At 37.1% G+C, this 13,015-nt stretch overlaps 1 protein-coding gene and 1 long non-coding RNA gene across 3 annotated transcripts; one reads left to right on the top strand and one right to left on the bottom strand.

Annotated features, from left to right (window-relative positions):
• The first annotated feature begins 101 nt into the window (after positions 1-101).
• Positions 102-11,801, top strand: LOC139107210 (uncharacterized). Of its 2 annotated transcripts, XM_070664639.1 has the most exons (4): positions 103-1,566; positions 6,411-6,486; positions 10,060-10,140; positions 10,297-11,801. In XM_070664639.1, exons 1-4 carry the CDS (start codon positions 1,501-1,503, stop codon positions 10,974-10,976), a joined length of 903 nt encoding a protein of 300 aa, XP_070520740.1. In that variant the 5' UTR covers positions 103-1,500; the 3' UTR covers positions 10,977-11,801. The 2 variants fall into 2 exon arrangements, with proteins under 2 accessions (XP_070520731.1, XP_070520740.1); XM_070664630.1 differs by having other exon boundaries at positions 102-1,566; positions 10,060-11,801.
• On the bottom strand, positions 11,280-11,935 carry LOC139107309 (uncharacterized). Its single transcript, XR_011546496.1, has 3 exons — positions 11,721-11,935; positions 11,490-11,600; positions 11,280-11,363 (listed from the first exon to the last, which is right to left on the bottom strand). It is a non-coding gene; the product is annotated as an uncharacterized lncRNA (long non-coding RNA).
• Between the last annotated feature and the right edge of the window lie 1,080 nt (positions 11,936-13,015).

The raw sequence follows: 13,015 nt of genomic DNA, 5'->3' as shown, positions 1-13,015 counted from the left end.
TTCAGTGTAAATATATATCTAATAAATATATACCTATCTAAACTGTTAAAACAATGGAGCTCTCTTTTTTTTAATTTTTTATTTACTTTCCTTTTTATATCTAAAATCTAAATAGAAAATTTAAATATTTTTACTAATCTAATGGGAGTTTAAATGTTTTTATTAATCCAATGGGAGCTTAAATACTTTTATCAAAACGCAGATGCGCCTTTATTCTTGCACTTTGGCATACGTTTTTTAAACCGGCGCTTTGTACGCGAGTTTTATTTCATATTTTCCCCATATGCGTTTGCTATTGCGTCATTTCCGCAAGGTTTACAGATAGCAAATGTAAAAGATAAACGATGCATATGGATTCGAGAGATTTTCAGGGCCAAGAATTACTTTCTGCACCAGATACGAGAGCATGATCGATCGTAGACCATTCCTCCTCTTTCCCCGGCACCTGCACGCAGCACGCGGTTTTCACATTTACGTGCGTGCACAGAGTCATCCAATTAAGTTAATCGCGCTGCAATGACGAGCTGTCATAGAACCGTTACAATCTCAGCTAAAACGTTTTATTAGCGAAAACGTCATTCTTTTACAAGGAAAATATAATAGAATATTAAAGAAGTGGAAACGTTTGTGTCGTCAAAAAGCGTATCTTAAAAAAATTCTTTGTAACAATAAAAATATTCTTGATACGTAATTAGCTAATATTTTATCGAGGTTCGTATCTAAGAAAGCAATTAATTACAATTCAAAAGTTAACGAACCGCCAGACAGTAAGGACGATTCTCTCGGGACGCGAATGCTCGGTTTATTTCGTGGCGCGTGGTATATTGAAAGAAATAGTCTGATGTTCAGCTCGAGTGTTGTTAAAAATAGTAACAAGCGAGGACCGTTATTAAATTTCTAATCCTGATTTTCGAGAAGTAAAAAAAATCCGATCCGAGTCGCGCGATAGACCGACCGATCGTCTCGCTTTCGTGAGGTATTACTACGTTTCAAGTGGTACAACCGTGAATGAGACGTTCGTGCGCCAATGCAATTAATTCTCCATTTTAATTAACTTCTTTCTTTCTTTCTTTCTTTATCGTTAAGAGTGTATAAAATTGATCTTGTACGTACACAGGGCTCGGAGAAATCCGAAATTGTTCGCGAATTTGTTCGTCTGCTGTTGCAAATTTAGCTCTCGTGTACAATATTCGCCGGAGGAAAGAAAGGAGGCACTCGAATACGATTTTCGGTATCGAGTTTCGCGTGACGAAATAAAAAATGTATCTAATCGCTGACGAAGACCCGCGATGTGCCGCGTCTGCGCGACGTTTGCACCCCCTTCCTGCGGGGGTGAGCGCAACTCTCTATATATTTCATGGGAGCACGAGACTCTGGGCACTCCACGCGTTTTTCACGACGTGTACTTGACGAGGGAACCGACAACGATCCAATTTTTTCCGAAGAACGAATTCTCAGCGTCTCGTGATACCAGACCACCCGTACAATAAACGCCGTATAATGGCGCTTTCGATCGCGATCGTTTTCATCGGCGTCGTCGCTTACGCGGCGGCCGGACCTGTTCAGGTAAAGCACTTTTAATCACGTTACAATTTTAATTATATTTTCTATCTTCTCTCGCAGCCCCTCGACGTTACCGCGCATAAATGCTTCAGTTTTTTTTTTATATTAATTGTTGCATTTCTAATAATTATATATATATATGTATATGTTAACTTCATTTTTTTATTATGACGTCTGTTAATCTGTTAATAATTTTATTCCGGAAAAAAGTTTTAAATTTAAATAAAAATTCTGATATCAAAATGTCAAAAGTGCAATATTTTAAATATAAAGGTTGAAGCTGGCCGATCAAATCGTTTGAGAATTCATCCGCTCAAGTGCGCAGATATTTTATATCAATTTCGAAAACGCAACAGATATTAGAAAATACCTTCACCGTTGTGCGTCGTGCTACGTTTGACCGCGCAGAATTTCCAAAAATCGACAGATCGATTTCAATTACCTTTTTCATTTAAAAGTCACTGCAGCTGTGACATTCGAATATTAAAAATCTTTCGCTTTAAAATAATCTCAGAAATTTATCAACATAATTTTGCTTAATTACGTGTCAGGGAAGTTCGGCAATTGTTCCACGTGTTCGTATTATTAAATTTGCGTCTTTGCTTGTTGCTGGCTGAGCACTTTGCGCTTCCAATCAATTATGTTAAAAGAGTTAAGCGTCGCAGTTGAAAGTTTTAAGTGTGATCGATATGCTACGCAAGAAAGTTCCGTCGTATAAAAATGTCATATAAAAATAATATCCGTTTCAGGCATACAAAATTTAGCACAAAGTACCGGCGACACGTTAACTTACGATATAGATGAATTTTTTTTCTTTTGTCGATACGTCTTTTTATCTTGAGCGAGCGAAATTCAATATGCAAGTATGCATGACAAAGAGATCGAGCGATAAAGTCAAAGTGTGACGTTTATACTTTTCTCACGAGTAATGGGGTGTGCAGTATTGCAAAGTAAAAAAGTTAAATGCACCGAGATTGGTGCAGCAACGACCTTCGCGTAAACGATATTATGCCGTACGAGCCATTCGTGCAAATATGCAAAAGCAGCTTTCGCTTGCCATTTTACCTAAATGTAAAATTAATAGCTCGGCGTGCCATCAAAGCGATTCGTATTAAATAAACGCGTACAATTTTTGATGTGTTACGCGAATAGAAGCATTTTTTTTTATTATACCACGTGTACGGGAAAATAAATTGTTAGCTCGGTTAATCGACATAAATATGCATAATATGCGCCGACAGTAAGTGACGCAACGAGCCTAAATTCGTTCGATCGTTATAATTTCAACCGAAGCGTGAAAATTTTTAACTACGCCATGGCGGGAAGAGATCGATACAATTTTAATAAAATATATAACTGTGCTATCACTTCTCGAGACATTCTCTTCCGGTGATAGAGTTTAGTAACACTTAGACCGAGCGTTATACCAGCGCTCAATTTCCGGCGGAAAGTAACGACTGTACAATCAAATTGAAAACTGCCGAGGGAAGCCGGAACTTTTTTTTCTCTTTTTTTTTCTGAGAAGCTTCTTTATTAGAAGGCGCGACAAAAGGAGCGTTTTGCGGTAACTGCGGTGTAATTACAGTACCCGGTTCGGATAATCTGACGAGGAATAATCTCGCGCTTCATGTTAATCTCAACTCTTAAACCTACAAGAACTTTCGCCGGTTGTTCGCCGTGCGCTTCGCTTGATAATCTATCGTGAGAAGGGAGCGAAGGGTGCGCGATACGCTTCGTTGCACTCGCAACTTGTTGCGTCGGGTCGCGCGACGGTATTTCGCAGTGAATATCGCGGCGGAATCGAATGGGTCTCTTCTCGCTCGCTATTCTCGTGCCTCGACCTTTCCGTTCTTATCTCGACACAAGACTGTTCGATGGCTCTCGGCCGTTTCCATGGCTTTCCACCGGATGAGCCGTGAAGCCGCGTTACACGACGTATCGGAGTAAACGCTACTTTACCACGTCGCTTCACGCTTTCGAACGTCGAAGATCCGCGACGGCTAAATTTTCCCCTCCCGTAAAAAAAAAACATCCCCACTTTTGGGGATTATTAAAATTGTTACATATTTTCTTTTAATACTTTTTACCACGCCGCACGACGAAAATGATTAATTTTTCAGGCCGCGAAACGCATTCAGCTATTTTGTCCACCATTCTTTTTATCTACGACGCGAAGGGAAGAGAAATTTCAAATAATTTATCACACTTAATAAATAATTGTGCATTCTGTATTACTACCTTAGTCACCTTTGAATAAAATATCACGACATTAATTTCAATGCAGTCTATTTCTACTCTTCTTTTTTTTTTCTTTCTTTATTTTCTCGTTCCGAGCGAAAGTAGCTTTTAACATTATTGCGTTATTTCATTCGAAATTTTGTCATAAAAAACGGTTCTCTCATTTTGTGCGTGACATTGATCTCGCAAAAAGAACGTACGATTCTCGTGACAAGGGAGCACAGACGTATTTCTCGCAGCGCGATTTTTCCCGGCATATTTCACGTCCCCGCGGTGCGTGATACGATCAACCGTCTCCGATGCAAAAACTTAAAACCGAACAGATAGAGCGTGCACGCGAGATTATAATTTGCATACGGACGCTCGGCGATAGCCGGCTTTCAGACAGCTGGCCAGATATTTGCGCTCGGAAATAATCGAACGTGCTAAAGGACACATGACACGACCGTGCGCACACGAAAAGTTTTCCTATGCATACTAATGGTACTTGCGAGACAGCTGCATAATACGGCCGAGATCATACGCTCAGAACATTCAAAACTACGTTGTAAAGAGCAGTGATTGCATGTATATTTGAAAATATCGGTGCCCTCGTAATTTCCGATTCACTTTATAAACGCGAATTCGGTTCAATCTCGCGGCGTACGTTTGATATTAACGTACGTACATGTGTAACGTATCGTAATATCGTTACGCTCTCGTTTAATCTCCCGCGTTAAATAAAAAAAGAATACGTTTCCATTTTTTAATTTCTTTTTTTTTCTTTTTAATTATTTACGAATTTTATTCCGCGGGCGAGATCGGCGCTATTTATAAAAAATAATTGCCTCCTTACTCGTTTGATTATCGTTTGTTTTAAACGGATCGAAGCTTCATTAACTTTGCCAACTTAATTACCAACCGTAACACTCGTCAGTTAATTATTACGCAGCTTGCGCCGCTTGCAGTAAGTAACGGTACGCGATGAGAAATGCGATTTTATCAAGGCGCGATCGAAGCTGTCGTTGATCGTCAACGTCGGCGGCGTTTGGTTTTACCAGCAAAATTAAATTCGCAAAATTTCCCGTCCTACAGCATTTCGCAATATACGCAAAATTTCATTTCTCTACTCTTTGTTTATTCCGGTACGTTATGGAAGATTGCCATACCGAAAGCAGGGCCTCCGAGCAAAAAGCCCTTTCACAAAATTTGATTATGCTGCTAAAAAGCGTTATTTCGCTGAAGAAAAGAGCGAGAAAGAGAGAGAAACGTGGCTGTTCCTGTCGCATAGAGTTTAGCTTTATAATTTTGTCAAATATTCACATCGACGACGTTCGATGTTAACGTGTAAGGTGAATACTAAGAATGGCAGAATATTTTCCGGCGCAGAAAACACTTATTCGTCGAATAAATGCAAATTAAAAAAAAAAAAAAAAAAGAAAAAAACCCTTCGTACTAACGGCGGCCTTAACTCTTGTAATTATTAGTGCGAGTAATGATATAATGACGAGCTGTAGCAGCTGTATAATATATCGATTTGTAGTTCGCGGACAGCGTATTCAGAGTCGACTACGGCACCTTTAAAAAGCTGTTTCTCATCAAGTTTCACTAAAGTAATAATCCAACAACCGACGTATTTCACAGCCAAAATTTAAACAAATTGTACCCTACATCTTAAGACGCCGGTTACAATTTTTGTCTCACTTCGCGGATCGTGATCAACTCTTAAAAGTAAAACTGTAAAAAAAAAGAACTATTCTTACGTTTTATTATTTAGAAAGTAAAAGTAATATAGAAGCCAAGAATAGCATTGAATGAACGGAACGATCGTTACGAACGCATTTAGCTGTTTAGTTGAAGCCGCAAAATTCGCGGGAAATTTATAATGCACGTTTGATGAACGAAGGAGAAAAACGTCGCGCGGTGAGTTCGATCCATAACGTAAGGTCGAACAACGTACGGTAAGCAAAGTTTTAATTAACATAATGCAGCTCGCAACTTTGTGGCAGGCGCGATAAGCTTATCGATGATAAGAACGACGAAACACGTGCCGCCGTTACGCCAAGAACGGGCTTAACATGTAGTTCTTGTATACGTATACCTTGAAATTACATTATATATATGTTCGCGAGTTAGATCTTATATTTTCTTTTTACTCCGGTGTAATATTTGTTCGATTCTATCAACCCGGTATCAGCAAAGACATTAATTAAACTTCTGCTAGGTATAAGATCATTATGATCAGACCATTAGATTTTGATCTACGCAGTATAAAAATACGTTAAAAATCAAATGTATAATAATTGCACAAAGTTCAAATGTAACGGCTCAAATATGTATAACTAAGCAATGCATTTTGCAAATTTAATTATAAAAATGTCATACTGTTTACGCTGTTATGATTAAAGAACATTCCATGTTAATAAAGTATATATAAAATTACATTTTAATGAAAATGAAAAGGAAATTGAAGATTTTCTAATTTGTATATGACAAATAATAATGTAGCTGGTAATAATGAAAGTAAAATATTGTAGTTGTAATTTTGTCGGCTGAATGGCGAATAAATAAATTTTACGCAAAATGCCCGGTGGCTACAATTAAAAACTTTTTTCCATTTACGATTACAGCCTAGACCGAATACGCTGCAACAGAATGAGTATGGAGACCTGTCGGACCGCTTGGCAAGATACTGGGAAGACCGAAGTAAGTATTCATCAAAAAAAAAAAATTATTTAATTGATTATTAAAATAATATAAAACGAAATATTAAAGAAAAAAAAAAACGTAGCAAATGTTAACTAACATGCGCACTAATAATGAAAATAAAACTCGAGAATTTCTTGCGAACGATTTTGAAATCTATATTCTCTCTATAATATAATAATATAATTTTTTAGGGAATATTTAATGTATTACTATGCACAATATTGCAATTTGCACAACACGTGCATTGTATCGCAGTATTAACCAACGTACTAACGAAACGTAATCGATATGATTCAAATTAAAGCTTAAATAAATTACGTCCAATTGCGTTATCACGCAACAGAGATCAGCAGACATGAATAAAAGGAAAAAAAAAAGAAAAAAAAATCATGAACACACGCACTTAGGTTGTCCCAGTTTATAGATCGTTTGGAAATGTTTTGCGATTACGCGATTGGCGCATTAATGCTCTCGTTTTTACCATTACAGATTAACTTTGATCTCTCTTTAATTGATCCTTTATCTTTCTCTAATTTTTAAAACTGAATAAAAATAGAAGGTGGAGCCGGAATTAAAATTGATAGCTTAGGTTAGTGAAAATGAACGTAAATAATTGATTATTAATTTAAATATTAAACGCATGCTGGCGTATACGGGTTGTTTAATTATAGTTGATCGCGTATTGTTGCGAAAAAGAAAACGATTCGTGATCAATACTACAACGAGACTACTATACGTAAGCCATGATCCTTTGCCCTTTTGATGTATCACTTCTATGCTATCCCGTGTATCATCGAAATTGCATGTCAAGAGGTTTGTACTTATATGCATACACGCTAGACTTATGTGCGCCAATTAATTAACTTGTAGGGACGTCAATTAATTATTCACATTATCCGAAATTATTTAACGTAACGATTTGTAATTACTTAAACCTAACAGTGCCATTAACTAACGTTAAAAAAAAAACGTAGAGTGAGCGCTTTCTTACAGAAAGAACATATCGGAAAGAGAAAAAAAAAACTACGAAAAAGTGAAAGAAAAGCTTCCCTGAGTTGAAATTTATCTAGCTAATTTGATTTCGCAGCTAGCGATTAGATCGCGCGATTTAAATATATTTCTTAACTAGTTACCGGCTTGGCCATAAATTATAAGAACGGGGAAAAAAAATCAGTCTTCAGCAATCCGGCCGGCGCAGTAAATTAATGCGGCACATGTGAAACTCGACACACACGACGCTAAAGTCGCGTTCTCTAGCTGTCGTCGCCGCAGCAAACGGACATATCTGCTTTTCAGCGTACGTTTTCAGTGTTATATTTCTGACTCAGTGCTAAACAGTTTTGCTAGACAGCTACGAGATGAATCCACGAATTGGCTAGCTAATTATTAGATTACGGTGGGAATCAATTTCTACTCGGGTTCGTTGCTAAATGTTAGATATTAAATTTCGTTACCAGTAACATATAACTTGGATATTTCTTGACCATCGCGTGTTCCGAAATCTAATACAATGTTTTTCAAGAAAAAGAAATATCTCTCTCCGTTTTACCAATTGAAATTAAAATATGAAACTATAGAATCAAAGTGCAAAACGTATTTTTCTAAAATTATTTTGATAGTTGAGAATAATCACAAAGTGCATTATTAAACCTAATTCTAAAATCTAATATAATGTTTTTTTAAGAAAAAGAAAAATCTCTTTCCATTTTACCAATTAAAATTAAAAAAATGAAACTATAGAATCAAAGTGCAAGACGTATTTATCTAAAATTATTTTGATAGTTGAGAATAATCACAAAGTGCATTATTAAAACTAATTTTAAAATATAATATAATGTTTAAAAAAAAAAAAGAAAAATCTCTCTCCATTTTACCAATTGAAATTAAAATATGAAACTATAGAATTAAAGTGCAAAACGTATTTTTTTTTAATTATTTTGATAGTTGAGAATAATAACAAAGTGCATTATTAATATCTGGTTAGTGATAATATATAAGATAATAGAATATGTATGAAACAGGTCTAACTATACGCAAAAAGTATATTCTGATGGATAAAAAAACGTACTCGAGCATGGGTTTACGATACTTATTATGATGTATCCTCCCGACTGCGTTTTATGACTCGATTAAGATATTATGATCGGCGATTCGAAGGCTATAAACTCGCCTCTATAAAACACCCACGTCTAACAGGAAAACGTAACACTTAATTCGACCGTTTGCAATAATTTAATTATCAAACAGCTGCGATCATCTTTAAAAATATGCTGACAATAATTTTTATTAACTACGTACAGAAACTAGTCGCATCTGAATAATAAATTAACGACGGAATTGCATTTTTCATTGATAAATATCTAGAGATTTTTTCTTTTCTATTCAGTGCAAGCGAGATTAACAAAACGATGAAAAATTCATAGAGCTCGGCTTTATGCCGCAACTTCGCCAAACTTATTGTAATTTAGATACATAAGCATCACTTATTCACGTTGTCATTTCTACTAGTTCGGCTTCTATATTTCCTTATATTTACGCACGTACGCGTTCGCTATTCATTGAATTTCCATATTAAATCGTGCTATTAATGATTTATATGGAACACGTGTGTTGTGAAACAAAAAGTGTGGCCGGCCAAGTTTAAACAATACACCGGGGAAATTCGCAGTTTTACGCGGTACCGTAATTTTTCCGAAAGAAACAGAGTGTGAAAAGTTCCGTAGAAAAATAGTTGCACGCGAAACGTTACACGCGAGCATCACCGCGTGTGGCGGGATCGTCCATAAAATTGTGCAGTCGACATCGTCGAAGGTAAGCGTGATAGCAGTTTAGGTGTGAAAACCGACTAATGCCTCGCATGGCGGCGTTTTGCATGGATTTTATTTCACTCGTGAGCGCAAATTCCCTCTGCGATTTTTAACCAATCTCCCCGGCTAGCACACAAGCTTCTCCCGTGCAGTGATTCGAGCGACTTTTTTTCCAACGCCACGCATGATTGTTATACGCACGAATTGTTTAATGGCGTGTAATTGCAACTTGTCAAAAGCATTCGATAATTTTTAACAAGTGTAAAGCTAGATTATTATTACGTAATACAATTCTGCATGCATTTATTTATCTAAGCAATATTTTTATTCTTTAGTTATATAGACAATTTTATTCTATTTTATTATTTTTTTTTTTTTTATACCACCCTTAATGAAAATAGAGAAAAACCAAGCGGAATTCAAACGAATTGCGTAACGAGATTAAATATTAGTTTTACAAGCAATCGTTTATAACGCATGACCGCGTAAATCACAATTGTAAATCGACATCGCGATCAAACGTAACACGAAGATTGAAATCATTGAAGCATGTATCGTAATTCCAATAAATTTAGATTTTAATTTAATAAATTCCTTCACATTTATTACACCTAGCATGTTTACTATTAATTTATTCTGTTCGATGTAAATGTGCGATATAAATATTTCAATTGTAATTAACAACGTAATAAATATTCACCGAAATGATATCAGTTTCGTTTCTTGATAGAATGTCGTAGTAATATCTTTCTTTCATTATTAGGGATGAACGAGGGTGTGAAGCGAAACCTGGATCAAATTGGCGGCGGACATCTTGTGAGGGACACCGACAAGCAATTCAAGGGTATATTTAACGAAGAAGATAATCGTTTAACGCAATATTTAAATCCAATTAGCGATAGGCAAATGCTCGACGCGACTCGTCGAGAAACACTTTTTATCGATCAATTTCGTAATGGAAATCTCAATAACTTTCCAATCAATTCTGTAACGTTTGCAGACACGACGCATCATTCGTACAGCCCCGATTTAAGTGACGATCAAATAAATAACCAGTCATTCATGGATCAACTTATCAAACGCTATATTCTAAACGCCGCGCAAAATGCCGACGAAGAAATCGCTAGAGATCTATTCGGCAGCAAATATCTTGCGAGAAATCTGGACCAGATCGGTGGAGGACATTTGGTTCGAAATTTAGACCAGATCGGAGGTGGACATGTACTCAGAAATTTGGACTCGATCGGTGGAGGACATTTGGTTCGAAATTTAGACCAGATCGGCGGCGGACATGTACTTAGAAATTTGGACTCGATCGGTGGAGAACATTTGGTTCGAAATTTAGACCAGATCGGCGGCGGACATGTACTCAGAAATTTGGACTCGATCGGTGGAGGACATTTAGTTCGAAATTTAGACCAGATCGGAGGTGGACATTTAGTAAGAAACCTGGACTCAATCGGTGGTGGAAACTTAGTTAGAAGCCTTTACTATCAGAATGCGGAAACAAAACGACGCACCGACAAGCCGGTAATCCTGGGGACGCAACGTTTCATGCGGAATTTAGATCAAATCGGAGGAGGAAATCTCGTGAGAAACTTAGATCAGATCGAAGGCGATAATCTAATGCGAAATTTGGATCAGATTGGAGGCGGAAACTTCGTGAGAAGTTTGAAATAATTTTCAAGCAATTCCCGATTGTAACAAAACAATATAGAACGAAAGAAGAGATACAGGCTTAAAAAGGATTATATTAAGAAAGAAAGGCTCCTAAATTGACTTTTAATTTTGTAATATGTGTAATGATTTTCTTGTGGAATTTTAATTATACCCGATATGCTACCTATATGTTATGTAAAAAATCTCAATCAAGTATTTATATTTACTAGAAGAAGCACGCTTTGCGTGCGTTATTTTCTGAAAGCGCGCCTAATTTCCTAATTCGCGTGCGACATTATAATGACCGACGACGTGTTGCCGGTTCAAGAAACCCAATTAAAAGTTATGAAAAAAAATTATGTGACTCACCAATCTGCATTCAGCGGAGTTGTAAAATTCAGCCGGTGACTGTAACATAAAAAAGAAACAATTAATGTAGACATGCCAGTATATGAATGAATAAGATTAATAAAAAAAAAAAGGTAAAAGTTTTTTTTTTTACTAAAGATTTTATTTTATAAAATTAATATTCACCTAAAAGGTGCTCCGCCGGTGCAGGATGCCCGTCCCGGGCCTGCTCCTCCTCTCAGTTTACGTGTCGAGTCACTTTTCACTGAACGATGCGACGCAGCGGAGTTTCTCTTGCTGTAACAGAAAAATTACAAGATTATGTTGCAGACATCGAATCTAATTAAATGAGAAAAAAATAAGGAAACGTTATCAAAAGTTTAAAGAAATTAAATCCGGAGAAAAAAAGATGCTTACCCCGGGGTTGCTCCGCCGGGGCAGGATACCCTTCCTGGACCTCCTCCTCCTCTTAGATGGGACGTGCCGAGTCGTCCTTCCGCGCACTGGACACCCGCGAGATAGTCCACGACACCACGACCTTGATCCCGGTCCAAGGAACTCGCTGCAACGTAAAGCGAAGTAATAACAAAGTCGCCGCGGTTCACGACTACGCGAATTAAGTTTCTATAAAGATTTCGATCGCGAACGCAAGCTATCGATGCCCGCGTACCGTCGTCCGACTTTAAGTACGCGAAGTTGTCACGGCGGAATAAATTGCGAGACGACTAACCTCTATTTGATCGGTCAAATATCGGTGGGTATACACGGCGGTGTGCTGCGCAGGATACTGCGTTTGGCACAAGGTCCTCTGAGAGCAAGGCGAGACACAAACACGAGACGATAAACCGTGAGAGAACACGCAGCCTCGATATCCGTCCTGGAAACCGCCCGCGCATGGTCGGCATATTCTCTCGACTACGCAGAGGGTCATGTAGGCCCCTAGTGATCAGACGATCGATGGCGCGCTGTGATTAATCGGCGCGTTAGGGACTTCTACACGTGACCGTTGCTGCGCGCCGATTAAATTAAATTAAATATTAAATGCGCAAACTAAATTAGATTTAATTTTAATCCATTACGCGTGACAAATTGAATAACTCAGTTGAAGAAAAAAATTATTACGTTATATGTTTCTTAATTATCTAGTTATCTAGTTACTTCTTGTTTTATTAAATGAAAAGTTAATAAATTCTTCCGTGATGCATGTATCCTTTCCAAAATCAACATCCGTTTCTTGATTGTCTTAAATAAAATATTGTACAGTTTCTCATTAAAATTAACACGGATATAGTGCAATTCTAAAATATTTAAGGTATGGGCAACCACAATATAAATGGTATCAGCGGTGGCCACCCGTTGCGGCAGGGACTTCGGGACGTAGATTTATTATACGGATCAGCCTTTGGCGAGAGCAAGAGGTTTATACCTTTCAGGTAAATTGTTATATAGATACACGCACCCGACCTGTGATAATAAGATGTAGATCTATTTAAGCGAAGAGCTTTTACATTCAATTAAATAAATTTATTTCGTCGAAGTTTAATGATCGAAATTAATACGGAAAAATAAACGAACAAATAAAGATAGATAGAAATAGAGTCATGCAATATTTCTCACTAATCGTCGGTCATTTCTATTCCCACTTGCCTGATCATATTCGATTAATACGACTATTTATCTTGATAGCAAAACGAGTAGCAAATATTTGTAAG

This window comes from Cardiocondyla obscurior, linkage group LG01, assembly GCF_019399895.1.
Source record: "Cardiocondyla obscurior isolate alpha-2009 linkage group LG01, Cobs3.1, whole genome shotgun sequence".
Taxonomy (NCBI): domain Eukaryota; kingdom Metazoa; phylum Arthropoda; class Insecta; order Hymenoptera; family Formicidae; genus Cardiocondyla; species Cardiocondyla obscurior.
Note: the sequence above shows the minus strand (reverse complement) of the source record. Positions and strands in the feature narration are given on the sequence as shown.

Excerpts from the sequence above, each read along its gene's own strand:
- LOC139107210 (XM_070664630.1), top strand. The coding sequence starts at position 1,501 with ATGGCGCTTTCGATCGCGATCGTTTTCATCGGCGTCGTCGCTTACGCG. Across the intron at positions 1,567-6,410 it reads CGGCGGCCGGACCTGTTCAG|CCTAGACCGAATACGCTGCA; the intron begins GTAAAGCACTTT and ends TTACGATTACAG. Across the intron at positions 6,487-10,059 it reads AAGATACTGGGAAGACCGAA|GGATGAACGAGGGTGTGAAG; the intron begins GTAAGTATTCAT and ends TTTCATTATTAG.